This window comes from Lampetra fluviatilis, chromosome 25 (genome assembly GCF_964198595.1).
Source record: "Lampetra fluviatilis chromosome 25, kcLamFluv1.1, whole genome shotgun sequence".
NCBI lineage: Eukaryota > Metazoa > Chordata > Hyperoartia > Petromyzontiformes > Petromyzontidae > Lampetra > Lampetra fluviatilis.
Window position 1 is genome coordinate 5,723,488 of NC_136299.1, and position 21,225 is coordinate 5,744,712.

At 54.2% G+C, this 21,225-nt stretch overlaps 2 protein-coding genes across 2 annotated transcripts; both read right to left on the bottom strand.

The window, feature by feature from the left end:
- Window positions 1–1,411: 1,411 nt before the first annotated feature.
- LOC144941682 (sphingolipid delta(4)-desaturase DES1-like) lies at window positions 1,412–8,111 on the bottom strand. The gene is made up of 3 exons (XM_078868048.1): window positions 7,962–8,111; window positions 4,432–5,174; window positions 1,412–2,860 (listed from the first exon to the last, which is right to left on the bottom strand). Exons 1-3 carry the CDS (start codon window positions 8,044–8,046, stop codon window positions 2,717–2,719), a joined length of 972 nt encoding a protein of 323 aa, XP_078724174.1. The 5' UTR covers window positions 8,047–8,111; the 3' UTR covers window positions 1,412–2,716.
- Window positions 8,112–10,051: 1,940 nt separating this feature from the next.
- Window positions 10,052–18,001, bottom strand: LOC144941867 (vascular endothelial growth factor A-like). The gene is made up of 8 exons (XM_078868359.1): window positions 17,927–18,001; window positions 15,019–15,064; window positions 14,078–14,274; window positions 13,006–13,082; window positions 11,924–11,977; window positions 11,692–11,772; window positions 10,934–11,071; window positions 10,052–10,130 (listed from the first exon to the last, which is right to left on the bottom strand). Exons 1-8 carry the CDS (start codon window positions 17,999–18,001, stop codon window positions 10,052–10,054), a joined length of 747 nt encoding a protein of 248 aa, XP_078724485.1.
- Window positions 18,002–21,225: the final 3,224 nt, after the last annotated feature.

Consider the following 21,225-nt stretch of genomic DNA (forward strand, 5'->3'; position numbering starts at 1 on the left):
TTTTCTATATTTCACAATACAATATCGCTTTTTTTGTTTCCGTTGGAAACTTGCCGACGCGCCCCGCCTGCCGGACGACATCGGTGACGAAGAGCTTCGGAGCTCATCGCATTCCTCCGGGGCGAACGCAGATGGCGACGAAGTCCGTGGAGTGACGGTCACCGCGTGGTTCAAACGCCGCACTTAGATCCACCCGGCGTCCGATGGTTCGACTTTTGTCAGAAATGTCACTCACCGTTGCGTCGACGTTCGGTCTCCGAGCGATCGAGAGCTTCGTTAAACACCCAATACGCTTTCGCGACCAATATTATTCATAATAGGCTTTTTTTTTGGGTGAGATCGCGTTAATATAATTGCGTCGTGAAACCCGCCACCACCCGACAACAGACAATTTGTAAGGTTTGTCACGTAACCAAAACATTTCTTACTGCAGATCACCCACCATACGTCAATTCTGATCAACTGTGAGCAGAGAACCGATACTTGCTATTTTCGTGCACACAAAAAACGGCAGGATGTACAAGCACAAGGTGCATGCACAACATGTTGATTACCCTATGAATAACCCAACCGGTAATGTATATCCATAGTAATTTATATGCATTAATCAATCCCCCCCACCCACTTTTTTCCCTTTGGACCGGGTTGGCTCACAAGTAACATCACATTCATCTCTATTTGAGAACGAAACAGGGTTTCTCCACAAATCTCGCCTGATGATGCTCGTTGTAATGACAGGCGAAACGTCGTACTCGAATTGTAAATGTAGTGTTTACTCTCCAATACATCGTGTGCCGCGCTAGTAAGGAATTGTAATGTTTTGTTTACGTGACAAACCTTATTAATTGGCTGTCCGGTAGTGGCGGGTTTAACAACACATTTATATTTACGCGATCCAACTTAAACAAAAAACTTATGGATCGAGAGCTTAGTTCGAAGGAGTCGCTTCGCGGACACGTTGTCCATCTTTACGCTCAAACTCCAGGAAAATTGCGAACTTCAGTTGCCGGTTGACATTCGGAATGGAGTGAAACTCTCTGAATAAGGGTGTATGGCAGCAAGAGCAGTTTATGCGAATGCTGCCGCAAGAGGTCACACGTTTGGCGCTACGGTCCTTGGCTATGCATGAATGTCCTGCCAAGTTTTCGCAGTAGGGGGCGATGTTGCTGTGATCCCAATGGAATAGAGAGTACAAGTTACTATGTACAGATTTTGTTTTCGTGTACAAGCAACCATATAACTCATGCAGAATTGACAGTGAACGAACAACCTCCACTCACAAACAGCAAGGCGCCAGGCCCTGAAATCGAACCCAGGCGCTTCTTGCAGTGAGGTGCGAGTGTCATCAATGCACTGCCACCCTGGGTCAGCAAGCGACATGCAAAGACAGGCAAACGCACGCTCCACCGTGGCGTCTCCAAAAGCAACTTTATTTGTAATTCAAAAAGCACGACAGCTCGCAGCGCCAATGCGCATCATACGACAACACGTAACACAACAGTTTGACAGCATGACAGCTCGCAAATTTCCGTGCAGATCGCAGTGCACAGCTTGCGGCGAACAGCATGGAGCACAACAGTTTGCACTCGTAGCACGCAGCTACGATGTGCAGCAGGACGCTCGCAGGATGCAGCTTGTGGGCGCAGCTCCATCAGCAGCAAGCAGCGGCAACAACAATGTCTTCCAACAGCAAGAGAGGAATGAGCCAACGTGGGAAGAGGCACATGTGCGGCTTGTGCTGGTGGCTGGCTTGAAAATGTGTTATTGTTGAATGTGACAGCAGGGTCAAATAACGAGTTCGCTAATTGGTTACTGATCAGTGTAAGAGTTGGTTCTAATAACTGGTGGGCTAGAGATAGGGCTAGAGTTTGTGTGGCTTCACACTAACCACTCTTCTTCCGATTTCAATGGATGGTCCTTTTAGTTTTTAGTCTCTTTTCATTGCTGTGTCCACAAGGCCCACACAACCACACGGCCCGCAGAGGGCACAGCCTGCAGCCCTGCAGAGCCCGCAGAGGGTGCAGCCAGCACGGAAGGCCCCATGTCCTCAACATATCGTGCAACAATCCACTCCCTGGCAACGCCGTGCCGTTCTCGGGCATCACGGTAAAGTCTCTCAATCCCCCCCCCCCACACTGCCTCATGCCCAACCCCCAAAACTACCTGAATCTCCTAGATTACACACGCAGGGGTCACGTTGCGAGAACACCGTGTTTCCTTTTCCACAATCAACAGCAATTATCTCCAAGGCAAACAGAAATGTGACATGAGCAGCTTATTTTAGGCTGTGGTGTGCGGTTCTGGTTGCAGCCTGTGAGTAAATAATTATCATCCGAAAAGAAAGCGGTTTAAATAATTGTCAGCTCTTCTTCACGCCCTCCAAATAAGCTTAAACACTGGCAGAAGTGCATGAACATCGCAAATCAAGTAAAAAAGACAAGAAGCGTACGTACATCAGTGCACAACGACCACAACCGCCGCGGCACGGACACGAAACAGGCAGCGCCGAGGCCACTCACTCGGGGCCACTGGGACCCTGAGGCCACCGGAGGACGATTCGGAAGAGCGCCACACGGGTTTGGCCACCTAAGCCAACCCGGCTCAGGCGGGCGGGCCTGACGCACCGCAAGCACCCCCGGCGGCTCCTTCGCTCCCCTAGGGCGGGACGGGGGACGCGGGGGGTAGAGACCCCGGGCCGGGAGGGAGGGGGAGGCCACTACTCGAGGCGGCCACCCTTGAAGTGGCGCTTGACGCGCGAGTAGGGCCCGAGTGAGTCATCCGTGATGAAGTCCCACAGCACCTTGACCCAGGAGTCGTGCTGCGGCAGGTCCTCGTAGAACTCGGGGGCGATCTTCCTCACCTGGCACCGCACGTACGCAAACATGAGTTTAAGTTCAATCGTTATTTAGATTATTCCGCTCGTTTAGCTGGGAAAGCCTCACCCAGTCTCAAGACTTCTTTTTCAGGAGGCTCCTGCCCATTGTTTGAAGTATGGGGTGATGTTGCTGCTGCTATGTGATCCCAATTGAGTAAATTATTTGCGGGAAATGTGCATCTGGATTTGTGGTCAGCACCGGTTACATTTTATTTTTACGCTCGTTATTTTGTTGAGTTTTTTTACTCAATCTGTAATGGGCATTGTCCAGTGGCAAACACTGTACATAACACAACTGTATTGTCCATAATATAGGTTTTTGGGTTAGATTGCGTAAATATATAAATGTGTCGTTAAAACCCACCACCACCCAACACAGCCAACTAGTAAGGGTTGTCACGTAAACAGAACATGCCAATTCGTCACTAGTACAGCACACTGGTGTGTTGGAGAGCCAAGCCACAACATTAAAATGTTGTGGCTTGATAACCCTTACTAGTTGGCTGTGTCGGGTGGTGGCGGTTTTTAACGACACATTTATATATTTACGCGATTTAACCCAAAAACCTCTTATGGATGATATTGGTCGCAAAAGCCTACGTGTTAAAAACAACTGTATTGCATGGAAACAAAGTTACCACAGGTTAAGCTTCTCTGAAATTACAGTCCCAAGTTTTGCCACATTTAAGCGAGTTGTAAAACTCTCCATCATGCTCCGGAGAGCTCGTTTCCAGCCACTGGTTGTACAATTCATGCAGGAGAGTCTTCCTGCATCACAATAATTCGGCCGGGTGACTCAGTGGTAGATGTCCGTGAGTTCAAATCCAGGTTGGAGTGTTGACTCAGCCCATCGTTCCTCTGGGGTCGATACAATTAGTACCACTTTGTGAGTAAGTCAACAGAAATTGTCCTATGTATGTACTTGTCCCCACCATACGAATCCGGAATATCCACCACTGGCTGACACACTGACTCACACACCGACACAAACCCACACGAATTCATACTGATGCTCACTCACACACTGACACAACAAAGATCCCCTGGAGAGCATTAACAGACTTTTGGGCCAAGTGATATTAGTTAGCATCTATGAAGGCCGGCACCGCACACGAGTAAACGGGTCGCCAGAATCCTTTGTGTCCCTTGTGGCGATGTTTACACACTGCACCAGGAACTCATTGGATGCTTAGTCAACCTCGGGGAGGCCCAGGACCATTTGAGATAATCGTCAATGGTGTTGGCCATGAAAAGGAATCAAACTCGGGTAGCTGGGTTCATTGTGCAGCGCTGTAACCACAACACTACCACTTCCCACAGCACACTGAATCCATCCCAGGTCCTTCTTGCTCTTAGGCACGGGTCTTAGCACTGTACCACCTTGCCACCCACATTACGTGTCTATGTGCGAGTCTGCGTATGTGTGCTAGTATGCGAGCACGCACGTGTGAGTGTACGCATACACGCGTGAGTGAATGCGTGTGTGCGTGCGTACGCGTTCGTGTGTGCATAAGTGTGTGCGCGCGTATGTATGAGTCAGCCTGGGCCTGGCTCACCAGAGGCAGCCGGCAGCCCGGGATGCTGGGGAAGTCGTGGTGCTCCATGTGGTAGCCCACGTTGAACGTGAGCATGTTGAGCGGCCCGTAGTAGGAGTACGTCTCGTGGCCCTTGAGGAACATGTAGTGCTCGGCGATGAAGTGACCCGAAATGGGGTGCAGGCCCATGCAGAGCAGCGAGCCGGCCACCATGTACACCACAGGCTTGGCTCCCAGCAGCGCATACACCAGCGCGTTGAAGGCCACCTGAACAGCGATGTTGATGAACTCCATGTGGGTGAAGGGCTTGGGGTTAATGCAGAGCGGCCGCACCGTATAAAAGAGTGGCTGCAGCAGGATCCACACGAGCTTGCGCGCCGTCGTGCAGAAAAACCAGCCTTCGAAGTCCGTGGGGATGTCCACGTCCACGCCGTCAGCACCCAGATAGCGGTGGTGGTCCAGGTGGTACTTCTTGAATGAGATGGAGTAGGGCAGGCCAATGGGCAGGTTGGCGAACATGCCATACCAGCGGTTCCACTGCACACGGCTGCTCCCAAAGGCCACGTGGTGTGCGATCTCGTGGATGGCCAGAGTCATTGAGTGATTGATGCAGCCTCCGAACACATAGGCCCAGAAAATGACCCACTTCCACGGCAGGTCCTTCACCAGGTAGAAGGCCACCAGCTGTGCTAGCACCATGGCCAGGATGATCCACTTGAGGCGGGGGTCAGAGCCCATGAGGGTCTTGATCTGCGGATATTTCTCTGTGGAAGGCATCGATCGGGAAAAGTATGTTTTTATGTTGAACTTCTTTCGCAACGTACGCACTCAATCGTCCTCATCGGATGTCCGGGGAAGGACAACAAACTAAACACAAAAAGCAGTTCTAAAGAAATGAGTTTTCAATTTAGACTTAAAAGTGCATAGCTCCAGTGGCTTCCTAATTTCGGAAGAAACAGCCTTCCAGACGGCCGCAGAAGCGCATCTGAAAGCGCGTGATGTGGCAACAAAGCGCGCGATGTGGTCACATAGCACTCAGCGTTTGCACACAAGCGAGAGCGTGTTTTGGGAATCACACAGCGGCACCAGTCACTGTGTGCAGGCACCGTGGAGGTCAGCTATTACTCAGTCGCGTGCCCTTCACGGTAATTTAAACACCTGGCATTAACGGACAACTCTTTACACAGCGCAGGAAAGGAGCGCTTACCAACCAACGCTGCTGAAAAGAAGTGTAAGTAATGTGGAGAAGTCGACAAGAGCAGTCCTTAGGAGTTTTTATTTTATTTACCAGGTAAGGCCCACTGAGCTATATAGTTCTTTTTCAAAAGTGACCTGGACACAAATGACAGCTCAACGAAGCTGCTTATAGTCGCCAAATTGTTCTAAATGCATGTTTCTAAATGTGGAGGTAAAAACCAGAGAACCCGGAGAAAATTTCACACGAACACGGGGAGAGAAAACACGCAAACTCCAAATAGACAGCAGGCGTCAGGGTTGGGTTTGAACCCACGATCTCCTGTATACCAGGCGAGGTTGTTTATATCTCGCCATCCTCGTGCCTAGTTTGTGAGTGGGCAAGGTAATGACTGAGAATACTGTATAAAAGGGCGAGTGAGCAAAGTGGGTGGGTGACTGGAATGGGAGTTAGAGCGTAGCACGCTGCGCTACGAGCCCAGTGACCCACGTTATCATCCAGTTTACGCCCAACACCGGGAACTTTTATCTGAACTGGTTTCGAGCCTTCCCTAGGTCGACTCGGCCTCAAAAGAGGCCCTGGTGCAATGTGTAAACATCGCCGCTATAGAGATAAAGACGGCCGGGCGTGGTTGCTGGCCACCCACCCCCTCGTGTGTCGTGTCGGCCTTAATAGGTTCTCGTTAACAGCACTTGCCCCAACAATCTGCCAAGGCTATACGGGGGGGGGGCATCTTTGTCTTTGGGCGAGTTGTCGTGACCTGCAGTGTTGGGGGCGAGTGGTTGAGACGTGTGGGTCTGGCTTTGTCCCGAGTGTTCAGCACGGAGGCGAGGCCGTGCCACTGCTATTCAGTCGCCTGAAATCAAATGTTTCGCTCCGGATGACCGCTGCCAAGTATGATCTTGTGTTTTGATTACAGTGTGCTGATCTTAAAGGTGCATTGAAAAAATGCTATACTCCTGCTGTTATGGAGTGACTCATGCAGCCAACTATGGCTGTAAAGTTTTGTAGTACATGTTATGATCACTGTTACATTACTTTTATAGCTTTATTTTGGTGATTTCGAAAACGTTTTGGTTTAGCCATATTTGTTTGTTGTAGTACAGACTGATAACTTTAATCTAAATTGTCTTATGGTTGTTATTGTTTGACTTGCATCCCACTGGGATTTTTTCACACAGCATTGAATTACGGTGTTTTTTTCTGGAAGACTTTGCTGTTTTTTCCTGGATTTTTCTGTTTGCGCGTAGTCACTTTAAGATGTTTATGTTTTTGTTTGTTGCGGTTGCACCCGATTCAAGAGCCGAATGGCTCACAGGGCTATACCTAATAAATTAAACTGAAATGAAACTGTGCACAGGGCACGAGGCGTGCGAACGCGAGGTGCTCGGTGGATGTGGTTCAGACTCTCATCCCCCTACACCGCCCCCCTCGAATGCTGTGCGGGAGTTCAATACGGGCCACGCGGCAGGGGGTGTCGAAACTGCTGAGACTTCTCACATTTGCAACCGTTTCAAAGGTCACCAATCGCAACAGCTTCACCTACTGCAGATTAAATTGGCTTGGGTCACCGACTGCGTTGTACTGCCGTGACGCGTGCGGATGCATTCGTGCCTGCAATTGGGCTCCTCCATCTATCCCGAGTTGTCGCCTTCCCAAGTTCTCGCCTGGCCGAGACTCAACAAGCTTCACTCGCCTACGCCAGGCTCGTGGATGCGCGCATTAACAACAACAACAACATCGTCGTCGTCGTCGTCTTCAATCACGGTGGGACGGACCCACGGTGGACGAGGGAATCCCCCAGAGCGCAGCGATGACCGCCCGGCACCGGCAGGCACCGACCTCCTCCTCCTCGTAGCCGCGTCAACGGCAACTCAGAGTGGTCAACTGAGCTGACTCAGCGGGGCAACTCCCCTGCCACTCCCGAGAGCCAGGACCCCCCCCATTAGACCCCCCTCTAGAGACAGACCCCCCCCCCAGACACTTCTAGAGCCCCCCACCACGACAAGCAGAGCCCGAGACCCTCAGCTGAGCCCCCCCCCCCCCCCAAAGACCCCCTCCTACAGCCAGACCTCCCGCAGCCTTCCAATGTGAAACAACCCAGAGACCCCCACCCCGCTCGCCTCACGGGCCAGAACCCCCTAGACCCCCCTCTAGAGCGAGACCCCCTTCCCACACCCCTCGCCCCACGACTACCCCGGGCGGCTCCTCTCGTCGCTGACCGGGGAGGCCCCCCACGTTCGCAGGAGGCCACGGAAGGCGCCGCTCGGTGCGAGCCGCGGCCTCGCCGGCTCCAGCGTCGTCCGCGTGTGTCTCCCCACCCACCCACCCCCGCGCGCGGAACCTCGCTACGTACCCAGTATCTGTCGGCGGCGGTCGGCGTGCGGCTGCTCCGTGTAGCTCCACGTGAAGTCCGCCGAGCGGGAACGCGAAGCGCCCATGGCGGAGAGCGGAGAGAGCGGCGGGCGGCGGCGGGGAGGAGACGGGGCGGAGTGACGTCACGCGGTGGGCGTGGCGGGGCGATCTCTCGCGAGCCACGTGACGGGGGTCGTGTGGGGGGTGGGGGTGGCGCCCAAGGAGGGGAGGGGCCTGCGGGGAGAGCCACGGGGGTTCAGCCACGTGATGATACCGGGGGGGGCGGGAGAGGGGGGGGCACGTGACGATGCCTGGAGGGGGCGGGAGGAGGGGGGGCACGTGACGATGCCGGGGTGGGGGAGAATCACGTGACGACGCGGGGGGGAAGAGGGGCGGGGCGAGCCACGTGACGATCACAGCCGAGCACGTGATCGCTGTTGCATCTCCAGCAAGCCGCCCGTTAGCCACGAGGTGGCGTCAACGTCAAACCACGGCGCTTGTGCCAGGCTAGGTGCACACTGAGCTCACGTCAAGTGTCCAAGGCTCGCTGCTGATAGGGACAGGCCCAGGTGCCATGGGCTGACTGCCTGAGATGACTGGCAGATGCCCCCCACTGTGCCCCCCACTGTGCCAACTTGCTGCGTCCGTCGTGAGCGTCGCTCCTGCGCCCTCTGCTGTTATTTCTCACCTCTCAACGCTCCTATCGTTATTCCAAGCACTCACCACCACCCACCTCATCATCCCAGCACTCACCACCACCACCCACCTCATCATCCCAGCACTCATCACCGCCACTCACTTTCACCACTCTTCATCCTCACCGATCCTCACTCTTCTATCAGCAATACATTTCACAGGGGCTTATCCACGCCTCCCATGGTGGCACAGTAATTAACGGGCCCATAATTAGCCCCTCACATCAAACCTCAGCGAATTGTTACGATTCGGAGACGCGAGTGGATCCAAGTGGCGAGGAGTGGAGCTCCATTCGTGCTCGCAAGAGAAACGTGCATCCTGGATTTTTCTGTTTGCACAAAGTCACATAGTCACTTTGAGATGTTTTCTTGTTCATGTTTTTGTCTTTTGTTTGTTGCGGTTGCACCCGATTCAAGAGCCGAATGACTCACAGGGCGATACCAAATAAATAAAACTGAAACTGAAAACTGATTGCAACCACCAACGGTACAAACCGGCCACGTGGCTCCCCGGTGGAGCGAGTGGCTCTCAGCAACCCTGAAGGTGCGAGAGTTCAAATCCTGGTTGGGGCGGATGACTCGCCCTATCATCATCCCTTCCGCCGGGGTCGATACAATGAGTACCAACCATGTGGGAAAACAGTCGTTGTTCTCTGGCGTAAGAACCCCCGCCATAGGAATGCGGAATTTCCACCACCGGCTGTGCAGGCGAGTAACCAGAAGATGAGCACCAATGAGTCAATGGTCATTTAAGCATAAAATCGCTTTGACTTTTTAATGAAAAATAACCTCGCGCACAAAGCGACACGTGCAACGCAGAGCGTGAAATAATCGGTGAGTGCCGCGTAGGGCCGACCAGGGGACCGAGCGTGGGCCCGTGGTGGTGGCGGTGATGGTGGTGATGGAGATGATGGTGATGATTTTGATGCTGGTGAATGTGGCACTCGGAGCTGAAACTGAGACACGGTGCCTCTGGTCCAGGTTTCTGCAGTGGAGTGAGATGAGAGGGGAATGCGTGTGTGCGTGTGTGTGTGTATGCGTGACTGCGTGTGCGTTGATCACGACCTGAAGGACCACGGCTGCACGGAGGTAGCGCAGCGCTCTCCTTCCTACCTGTGCGTCACGAAGCTCAACGCACGACAGGCACTCTACGGGGTGCTGTAAAGTATCCGTCAGACAACTATAAATATCTCAGCCAGTCCAAACTACGGCAGGCGAGAGGCACGTGGAGCCACTCGGGGAAACGCGGAGCCACTCTGGGAGACGTGGGGCCCCCGGGAAGACGCGGGGCCGCGTGGAGCCCCGGGGACCAGCGTCCTCCTGCCCCAAGCATCGTGTCGCCCTGGAGGACGCAGCCACGTGGAGACCGAGGACGCTGTCCCCCAACTCCGACTCCTCACGGGGGCCGTGGTGGCGACGTGGAGCTGCTCCTGTTCAGAGCTTCCCACCTCCTCCTCCTCCGACGGCCATTGCACCTGCGAGGAGGAGGAGGAGGGGCAGAAGGCATTGGGACGTGACGCACGGCGCGTCCAGGGTCGCCGATGGGTTAAGAAAGCGCCTGCACTCTACGTCCACATCCCGCATGCTGCACGCTTCACGAGGGGGCAGAGAGGTGGAGAGGGGAGGAGGGAGGCCATGCTTGTGGCAGAAAACGAGGGTCTGTCAAGACGGGCACTCAGCTAGGACGTGAGAAGAAAGATTGGAGGTTGTGGCATGAGACACTGATGATTGTGTTATTGCTCCGCTTGTTTAGCCAGAAAAACTTCACTGAGTCTTAAGAACCTTTTTCAGGAGGGTGCTGCCGCGTTTCCCAATTGAGTCATTGGCAATGTAATTTTTCTAATTTGGACCGTGACTCTAGCACACAATGGCCTACTCTTATTTTAATGATGTCAAGGAATCTTTAACGTCCGCTGTGAAGCATACGGCGCCGCGTATTCTAACAGCTCATACCGCAGTAGAGTGGGGAGTGGTGGCGCAGTGGTTAGCGCACTACCCGACAAACCCAGTGCCCTAAGTTCGATTCCCACTCATGGCCAAAACTGGTGACAATGATCTGAACCCATCTTGAGCCTCTCCTAGGTCGACTCAGCCTGAAATGAGTACCTGGTGCTGTGTGTAAATATCGCCTCGAGAGGCAAAGGCAGCCGGGCGTGGTGCTGCCCACCCACCCCCTCGTGTGCTGCGCCGGCCTTCATAGGTGCTACTCGCTAACTGCAATTGCCCCAACAGTGTGTTAAGGCGTGTGTTATTGTGCGTGTGTGTGCATGCGCAGCACCTGCACGTGTGTGGGTTGAACACGCGGCCTCGCCGCCGGCACCGCGCGTCTGTGGCTTTGCACGCGCACTGGCACGTGCGTGCGTCCTGCCGGTAGAGGTGCGCGTGGCGGGGGGCACAGGGGGAGCACCCAGGGGCACTGCGTGGTGGTGGCAGCACAAAGAGCACACTGGTGTCACGGGCAGCACCGCCAGCACACTGGCATCACGATTGCGTGGCTGACAGGAGAGATCCGCGTGGACCTCATCGGTCGGCTAGGTCCCGTAACCGGCCGGGTCATGGTAACGAGAGGCGACGCGAGGTGCCGCTGCTCAATGGAGGTGGCACTCATCTCCTCTTCACGCCCCTGCAGAGCCAGTGGTGGGGAAAAAATCCACATTTCTCTGTCGCCTGTGACGGGGGCGAGTCCATAGGACAAACGCTGTTAAATTCGCTACAAAGTGATTCTTATTTTATCGACGCTGGAGGAAGGGTTGATGGGCTGAGTCAAGCCCCCCCCCTGACCTTTATTTGAACTCTCGACAATCTGGTTGCTGCGAGTCGATCTGCCTTAACAACGACGTCAGCAAACCCCACACAACACCTCCCGTCCTGTGGTACAGGTGCAAAGCAGTGAGGCTTTCTCAAATGTGTTCGTGTTGCCCCATCGAGCGAGCGATAGCCCTGAAGACGATTTGGTAGAGCCATCGTTCACTCGTCCCCCGTTCTAAATGAGACCGCGCGGTGGAATGGACGTCGCGCCAGGCTAGGTGCACTCACCTGCTCGGCGGCTTGCGGCCGTGTTTCTTCCGCTCTCTCCGGACACCCGGCTCTTTCTTCCCGTTGCGAAGCGGTGTCCGGCTGCGAGCGAGCAGAGGGACACACCGTGACTCTCGTGAGTGCAGCGCGCACGTGCCCCGTGACGGCCGTTAACCGCGACCGCAACGTTCACAACGGCCACGGAACCAAACAAAACCGATCTGAGCGACACGCGCAGGTCACGCACCCTCACCTGTCTGGCGCCGGCTGCTGCTGTGGCGGCGGCTGCTGCTGCTGGGCGGGCTCCCTGCGAGGGAGAGACAGCGAGTGAGACGAGAGGGGACCCCCTGCAGGAAACTCGCACTGCACGCCCCTCTACCCCGCATCCATGTGTGTCTGTGTGTGCGTATATGTGCTCACGAACAGAACTTGCCCCAACAGGCTTTGTGGGCTATGTGGGAAGGGGGGGGGGGGCCTTTGTGTGCGCGAGTGTGTGATTGAGTGAGTGGGTGAGTGCTTATGGCCAGTTCTGGTTTGGCGGCGGAGGTTTCACTCAGAATCAGTTGAGTGCCATTATCTTTTCATCGGTTGCACACTGCTGTGATGAAGCTACCTAGTATTTTGCTCCACAAGAAGCTCCAGGTCTTCTCAGCCACAGCTATATCCTCCCTTATCTATGCTTGTGAAACGTGGACCCCTCTGAAGGAACAATTTGTGCCGGTTTGAAACATTCAGGCTGGTCTGCTTACGATCCATCCTATAATTAACCAGACTGGATTTTGTGAGGATGGGATTGTGTCCAAACATTTGGACGCAGTCCCATCAGTGAGCTCCTCCAGTAGGCAAGGCTGAGTAAGCCCGCATGCCCAGCCACCGCATGCCCAAACAGCTTTTGTTCGGCTGAATAGAGGGAACTAAATGGATGCACCACAGGCGAGAGAAGAGATGGACTGATGTGGTACAGGAGGATGTGGAGCCGATTGGACTTGGAGATGACTGGTAACAGCGGTGTCAAGATCGGCCTCTGTGGAGGAGGCTCGTGAAGGATGCTACTGGGCAGTCAGAGGCAGTCGCCTTCCATCAACAACGGAGGGTGGAGGAGTGACGCTCACAACAACCAACGAGCGGAGCAACGGGCAGCTAAAACGCAAGTTGGCACAATGGGGAGCACAGGCGGTGGATCTCCCTGTCATCTCAATCAGTCAGCACCTCGATCTGTACCTAGCCTGGCACAAGCACCGTAGTGACATCATGGCCACTAAGTGGCAAATGACGGCTGTTGTTCAGTGGGTGAGTCGATAGGTGAGTGAGTGGGTGAACGAGCGGGCCGCTCACCTGCACTCGCACGACGTGTGCTCCACAAACGTCATTTCCTCCAGGCGATGATCCTGGAGCGGCCTGATCAGCAGCACCTGGGGATGACACGAAACGGGGTCAACGGCAAGCGGTGCCACACCCAACCATCCAAACACCCAATCTTCCCACCACCCAATCACCCATCCTTCCAAATCACCCAACCTCCCCCTTATATCAACAAGCAGAAAATTTGCCTCCTCCACATACCTGTCCCTCTACATAAACAAAAGTCTTTTTAAACATCCCACCAGCCATTTTCTTACAAATCATGAGCGCGAATCATTTGTTATACAATACCTGCCGATGGAATCGGGCCGCTCGCGTCAAATCCAAAGTGCCGATCCATCACGGTCATGTTGACTGCGCCACAGTGCAAAGTGCCGCCTCGCTGCGCTCTTCACTGTCTGCTGTCCCCTCTGAAGTAGGGCCCTTGCCCAAAACGTCAGCCTACCGCACGTGTTTTTGTTACCGAGCTGCGGGCTCGTGGTGGTTGGCGTTAAATGCCACCGCGGGAGCGACGATCAACAATGTTAGAGCCAATCAGAATCCTCGCCTGTGGAACAGCCTGTCGGGGGATCTGAGGGCTTCACAATCATGAAGCTATTTTACGTGAAATCTAAAAACTTACTTTTTTAAATTTGCTTTTACTTAAGATAATTTGACAGTGTTTTTTTTTATATGCCTTTGTTAGCAATTGAAAATGCGATTTTGTTTTGTCTGGAAATTGTTTTTTTGTTCTTGCACTTTAGTCTTTTAACAATGTTTTATTTTACCTGTACAGCACTTTGAATGGCTTCTTTTGCACGAAATAGTGCTATAGAAATAAAGACTTTATTGATCCTATTTCATTATTGCTGCCCACGCCTTCGTTTTTCATTCAGTGTTCCTGTTCCCCCCGTAGACTGGAGTATAGGCACATCACGAATAACAATAGCGATAGGTATACTGGATGCAGTGTGCCGGATGTGAAACAAAAATACCACCCCTTTGTGGAATCACCGGGGGGGGGGGGGGTTGGATCTCGGGGGCCCTGCCGTGCGCCCCTCCTCACCTGCAGGGTGACGTTGGCCGTGGCCGTGGCCTCGCATCGGGCCGACTCGTCCCCGCAGCAGCCCGAGCAGCGGCGCAGGGCGACGCACGCGGGGCGGAAGAACCACTCCACGGCGCCCGGCCGCTCCGAGGCCACGGACACCATGCGCTCCGCGGGGCGGCACTGCGAGCGGCGCCACACCTCCTCCAGGCGCACCACTGGGTGGTGGAACATTCGCCGTTACATCGGCCGTGCGTACGCTCAAAGACACGTGCGCACTCACCACGCGTACACTAGCCGAGAAGAGCCGGAGCATAGTCTGACGCGACAGGCCAGGCAGCTTTCACACAGTTAGTTACGCAGACCATGAAATGTCGCTTGACCGATGCGAAAGTGAAAAGTCCTTTGTTGCCAAACCGGAGCTGGTCATAAGCACCATCCCCATGTAAGGGTACTCCTCGACTCTCCAAAACTGCCCCTTCACTCATGGGGAGGGGAGGTGGTGGAGTATTTGATGACAGCAGAAGAGTCTCGAACTCTTTCCCAGAGTGAGCAGCAATTGCTATATGATCAGCATACTTAACATAATTGACCAATCGGGAGCCACATCCCTTGACCACACTCACGCATCGATCAGCCGCCCATTGTATTTGTACCAGATGGAATTTCTTCTGGTACAGCCATGGAAAGCTTCGCGAACTACATGGTCAATGAAGACGTTAAACAGTGTAGGGACTAAAGGACATCTCTGTCACACCCCAAGGTGAACAGCGAATGTCTCCCAATTCCCGGCTACGCAACTTTACCCAAGGCCTGCGCACCATCATGAAGGTCCTTAAGGATTGTGAGCAGGTCAGGGACCCCGAAAGCATGAATAATAACCTAAATCCCTGGCCGATTGATGGTAGCATAGGCCCTGGCCAGGTGTGTACGTACATGTGTGCACACACCTGCGCACTCACCTGGCAGGGTGAGTTGCGCCCTGTGCCGCACGCGGCCGAGCCCCGCCTGGAAGTGACACAGAGAGCACGTGAGGTCAGCTGGGTTCGTGACCTCCCTCGTTTCACGCTGCCACTCGCCAGTCTCACGCGTGAGCCGTGGTGCGCGTGTGTAGCGTGCACAGTGCAAGGTCACACAGAAGAGACTCATTGTGACCACACCAAACCGTGAATCTCTGCTTCTGTGAACTCGCACGGTCCTTCAAAATAATAATGATCAGCCATGATCGATCGACTGCTGAATGAAGGCCTCCCTCCCCAAGCCACCACCACCTCTCACGATCCTGCGATGTGACGATCCATCCAGCACCTGCAGGTGAACTGATTTCATGTATCCAACTCCCCCGTGGAGGTGCTCTCAAACATGTTTCATTCCTAGGCTGCCGCTCCATTATTATTCTTGGCCACGGTCCCTTCCAGCTGTGCCGTGTCCTGCCCAAGCCCCACTCACGTCTCTGAACCGTTTGGGTGATGTCTCTAACCTGCGAACGTTCTATAATCCACACGCTCCTCTTTCTGCCGCTGTATAATTCTCGATGCGAATCTGCGCACTTGTCAGTGTTTGCTCTGCGATGTTCAGCTATGACCGCGCGCTTCTGAACCATACCAGCGCTGAACTAATTCAGCCAAAAGGACCCGAGTCTCAAACACACTTGCAGGATGGTCCTGCTCCATTGGGATGTTTGGCCATGAGAGTTTGGACTCAAGCCGGAAGAACCGGAAGAAACCCCACCACGCGGACACGGGGATGACGCTCAAAGGTCCACACTGGCGTGTTCGTACACCCATTTGCGGCACTGCCATCGCCTGATCATCTCGCAGCTCAACAGAGTTTCACAAATCTCTGTGTGATCTACCAACCCCTGCCTCCCAAGCGCGAGTGTCACAGGCGCGCACAGCCACCGTGGCCTCGTCAGGAGCACGCGTGTGCGGCCAGACACGAAAGTGATCAATCTCGACTGTGCTTCATCACACTCTGTAATTACAGTCTATGTGCAGTCTACCCCGATGTTTGTCGCAAATAGATTTTTGGGTAAATGTGAACCCCTCTGATGAACCCCAACGCGGCGTTCACGTCGATTAATCACCAGGAGCGCAAGGACATATTTCAACGGGGGGGGGGGGGGGGGCTATGCAAGATACCACTGTGGGCCCCCCTCCTTTCTCCCGACTCACTCTTCCTGAAATAGCTACGAATGTTTTTAACCTGTTTACAATGTTAGGCTATAACTATATATATACTATTTCAGCTGCACCGTGTATTAGGTTTATAGAAAAACAGTCTCACGGTGACAGTATTGATTAAAAGAAAAATTGTAAAGGTGCAATACTCACAATTAAGTTATCATGCGTCTTGCTTTCATGCCGGTCAATCGGTTTAGGATTTCCTCAAAGGGGGTGGATCGCCCAACCTTATTCTCTATTCGGCTTTGGTCCAGGGGAGACCGCAGGTACATTTTTATAATAAAACAATTGAATAATTTTCTATGAACATGTTTTTACTTGTTGTGGCCGAGTGGGCCCCTATGCATCGCGTAAAGCTGCCGTACACCTCAAAGTTGCGCCCATGCTAATAACCAGGTCGAGACCGCAGAGAGGCATGCCCTGAGGGCTTCCACCTGTAGAACCTCATTTGCCAGAAGGAAAAATATGATAATTGGTTGTTTACCCTTTTATCTGGCAACAAAACTGACACCTTTTTTTTTTACAAGGAGTCATGTTTGCATAGACCACAATACCTGCAGTCGTAATGCAAACAAAAAACATAACTCTGATCATGTATGCACTGTCCATGTGAGACTAGGCTCTAAGGAAAACTGTCTCGGGTGTGGACCAATCAACTTCAAGGACAGTGCATACATTATCAGAGTTATGTTTTTTGTTTGCATTACGTCTGCAGGTATTGTGGTCTATGCAAACATGACTCCTTGTAAAAAAAGGTGTTATTTTTGTTGCCAGATAAAAGGGTAAAAAAACAATTATCACGGCTTCCACCTGGTTCAATAAAGGAGCTCTCTGCTTTCGCCTCGTCTGACAGTCGGACCCGGTTCATATTTCGGCAAAGCGTTTTGCGGCTGCTCAGATGAGCAGCGAGGCATTGGTGCGCCGCGGTGGCGAGATGTTAACTACCTCGCCTGGTCTGCAGGTCGTGGGATCGATCCTGACACCTGTTCTATATTTGGAGTTTGCATGGTCTCTCTCCCCGTCGTCGCATGCATTTTTCTCTGGGTCCTCCGGTTTTCCCCTCCACATTTAGAAAAATGCGTTTAGTGTTTGGCTGCTATACATTTGCACGCGATAAGCTATCATGTGTCCGTCGCTTACGAAAAAAGAGCTATATCGCTCAATATGCCTTACCTGGTAAAATTGAAATAGTTTAATTTAAAATAAAAACAAGTTTCGTTTAAAATAAAAAGTGTAGTTTACTTTCAAACCTCAATACAGCCATCCAGACACAGTGGCGAAAATTCCACGGTTATATGATGACGGCAATTCGATCTAAATCACAACCATCGTTGATCTTCCCCACAGGATGATACACTACTTTATCGCCCCGGAGAGAAGTATGATGAGCTGAGTCAACATCCCCCAAACCCGGCTTTGAACTCGCGAAATTCCAATTACTGCGAGCCGCCTCTCGCTCTCTGGCGTTACATATCTCCGGAATGAACCCGCGCGTTATCGTCTTCTCGGCAACCACACACCGCACCAACAACTTGGCCAGCGGTGGTTTTCATGAGAGCGCCGTCGTCGTCGTGCGTTACCCCATCACCAGATGGCACAGATCACGCTCCCCACCCACGCTCATTAACCACCTTCACTAACCGCGTTCATTATCCACGCTCGTTTGACCACCAGCAACCACGCGCACCTGTGCTGTGGCCGCGAGCAGCAGCAACAGCAGCAGCAGCAGGGGCCCGTGGGCCCCTTGTCGTCTTCTCCACATGGGGGGCCGTGCCCCCCCCCGTCCGCCTCCAACTCTCGAGAAGCGGGGTCGCTACCCCGCGGGCCCCATGTGGGCCCTGGGGCGAGTCGGTGGAGTCGAGCAGGGCACCCGGCGTCCCGGCGAGACGAGGGGACAGGTGGCGACTTGTGATGTTGGTGGCGATTCGGCGTCTGGGGGGGCCGCCAAAACGTCCCCAGCGTGGAGGCGCCGCTGTCTCCCCGGTCTCCTCCTCCGCGTCTCCCAACTCTCGTCTACCGTGGTCGTCTGGCGCTTAAATAGCGGAGCGGGTGGAGAGGCGGGGCCCGGGGTGTGGGGGTCTCACACCCTCACCTGTCCAGAGAACCCCAACAATTCCACCCCCTCTCTAACTCGCGCAAGACAAAGATCCCCCGTATAACCTTAGCGGACTCCTGGGACAAGTACCGTTTGCGAGCACACTTGACAACACACGAACACGCTGGCATACCAACACTGACACACGAAGACGCTCGCACATTGACAAACACACCACCACACGCACAGACATACCGACAGACACACGGACATTCCAACACTGACACGCGCATCGACACGCGGACAAACCAACATTGACCCACACACACATTGACATACGGCTACACCAAAGATGACACCCTGACACATTAATAGTCACCATGCAGTCAGACACCAACACAAAGACACACGAACGAATGAACAGACAGGCTCGCAGACGGACACGGTCACCCACACCACACAGTGACACACCAACACATTCCGACACACTCCCATTCACAAACACAATAGTACACACAAAAACAAAGACCTCCCGTACAGCCTTTAACAGACTTGGGGCAAGTGCTGTTAGCGAGCACCTATGAAAGCCGGCACGGCACACGACGAGGTGAGTGGCCAGAACCATGCCCGGCCGCCTTTGTCTCCCCAGTGGCGATGTTTACACATCGACCAGATACTAATTTCAGGCAGAGTCGACCCAAGGGAGGCCCAGGATCGATTCAGATGATCGACACCGGTGTTGGCCGTGAGCGGGAATCGAACTTGGGTCACCGGGTTCACATTGTAGCGCGCTAATCACTGCGCCACCGTTCCCCACACACAGGCACCAACACTTGACGCTCACGCACACTCGCACCCCTCTTCCACTCTCGAGCGCTTCTCACGCGCCCAGCGCGGCCCCCACTCCACCGGGGGGTCCAGGCTCCACGCCTCGAGGGCCCTCGACCGCGCAGCGTCCCGGGAGGCCCCACTCCGGGTAGAGAGGGGAGGGGGTCGTCGTGGTGGCGAGAAGAGGTTTTGGTATTAAAAATAATGCGGCCAGTGGCTCCAGCATTGAGGCCAGGAACCAGAGGTCGCAAACGGGTTTTGATTCCTTACCCATACCCGGCCGCACCAGGGTCGCAAACGGGTACCCTACCCGTACCCGGCTGGGTATGGGTATCCGGTACCTGATTGCGACCTCTGGGACGAAGCCATGTTGCAGGCGCGGGTGGGTTGATTCTAGGAACTTGAATTGTGAGAAGAGACAAGATGTTGGGAAATGAGTGACAAACGGTGACTCACCAGTGACTTACGGTCTACCCGTACCCGGCCGCACCAGGGTCGCAAATGGGTACCCGGACCCGGCTGGGTACGGGTAGCCGGGTATCGGGTAGGGTACGGGTATCGGGTACCCAGTTGCAACCTCTGCCAGGAACCTTGGGGTCAAACCCCGTCAGGTCTGAGTCGCCGCGCAACAATTGGGACGACCTCTTGCTGCACGGGTATCATTCGCGTCGACGTGCATGGAGGCAACATCGTAAATAAGCAACAAGTCGTCTTCTTCCCAGATCACCACAAGGAGGAACGGGGGTCGATGCGACTCCAAGCCCATGCTGGAGCCACTTTGGCCATGGAGTCTGTGATGTAGTTGCGTGGAGGAGCGTGTGGAGCCGCCGCTAGGAGGGGGGGGGGGGGGTGGACGGGACATGAGAGGAATTCCTGGCGTTCCGTGCGGCTATCGGGCCCACATCTCCACCCGCAGCCGCTGATTCAGGCAATTGTGCACCTGCCAGCGCCCGTGTTATCACGCCGCGCAGAGCCACAACACGGTGGGGCCAGCACCATCCCGGGTCCCCACCTGCGCCTGCCGTGGAGAAGCCACGGACCGGGGTAGGAGACGGCTCCCACACCCTTCTCCCCAGCCCTGCCCGGCTCCCCCTCATCCACACCTCCACACCTCCCACCATTACACGTCGCTTATCCAAATTTGATACCCGGCGAAATGCGCCCGGATAAAGCCATCACCCATTCATATCCCAACAGCACAACGCGCACGTGGGTGACGATTTTATTCACGTGCGGAGAGAGAGCGTGAAGAGACGCATGCTTAAAATTACACCGAGACAGAGCGAGGAACACATGCATGACCAAACACACGCACACGAGACGAATGAGATTGTGGATTTGGGTCGGACACACCGCGATAAGGGACGACTATGGTCGAGGCTAACAATAAAATAGCAGCTGAAGGACAGGTCGAGCCAGAGAGAGAACACGTCTCCCTCCTCGTGGAGATAGAGCGATTGGGGGAATCCATCTGCGCGTGACTTGTCGCGTCGCGGAACTGCAGGGGACGGCGTTGACTCGCGAAAGGTCTTCGACCGGCAGTGGATTAATCGTGGCTGGTATTTTTTTGGGTGCAAAATGTGGATGTGAAACCCGTGTCCGAGCGGCCGATGTGGCGGGCGGTCGCGAGCAGAGCGGCGTCACACCGGCGTGGGCGCACGCCTCCGACCCGAGTATGCGTCAACCGAGCGGCTGGGTGCACGGGAGGAAGCGTCACCGCCTCTGCGTTGCACCCAGGGCCCTTCTCTCCCTTCTGTCGCTTGCAAAAGGGACATTGCTGTGCATCATCACGCCATGGGCAGTCACGCTCAGCATTCGTGCTTGACAACAAAGACGAGAACGCACCGAGATACACTATTTGGCAACAAAATCCGCCAAGACGTGGGGTTCCAAACCAGCCTGGCAAGCCTCACCGTGACATCACCGACTTGTGGACCAGCATCAAGGCTGTTGTGAAGCCGATATCTTGGACCCAAACAAAAACTCAAAACAATGGCCCGCCCGTCACCCCACCTGCCAGCCAGGGCTCTCCGGTCGGTGATGTAATGTTGTGTGGGAGGGGAGTTCTGCGTTTGCCATCGCTCACTCCCAGCTGCCACGAGCGCCGATCTCGCTGCCCACAC

Coding starts and splice junctions, on each gene's coding strand:
- LOC144941682 (XM_078868048.1), bottom strand. CDS start 8,046: ATGGGCGCTTCGCGTTCCCGCTCGGCGGACTTCACGTGGAGCTACACG. Junction 5,175..7,961: donor CCGCCGCCGACAGATACTGG/GTACGTAGCGAG, acceptor TGCCTTCCACAG/AGAAATATCCGCAGATCAAG. Junction 2,861..4,431: donor CGGGCTGCCGGCTGCCTCTG/GTGAGCCAGGCC, acceptor GTGCGGTGCCAG/GTGAGGAAGATCGCCCCCGA.
- LOC144941867 (XM_078868359.1), bottom strand. CDS start 18,001: ATGTGGAGAAGACGACAAGGGGCCCACGGGCCCCTGCTGCTGCTGCTG. Junction 13,083..14,077: donor CGGCCAACGTCACCCTGCAG/GTGAGGAGGGGC, acceptor TGTCATCCCCAG/GTGCTGCTGATCAGGCCGCT. Junction 11,978..13,005: donor CACACGTCGTGCGAGTGCAG/GTGAGCGGCCCG, acceptor TCTCCCTCGCAG/GGAGCCCGCCCAGCAGCAGC.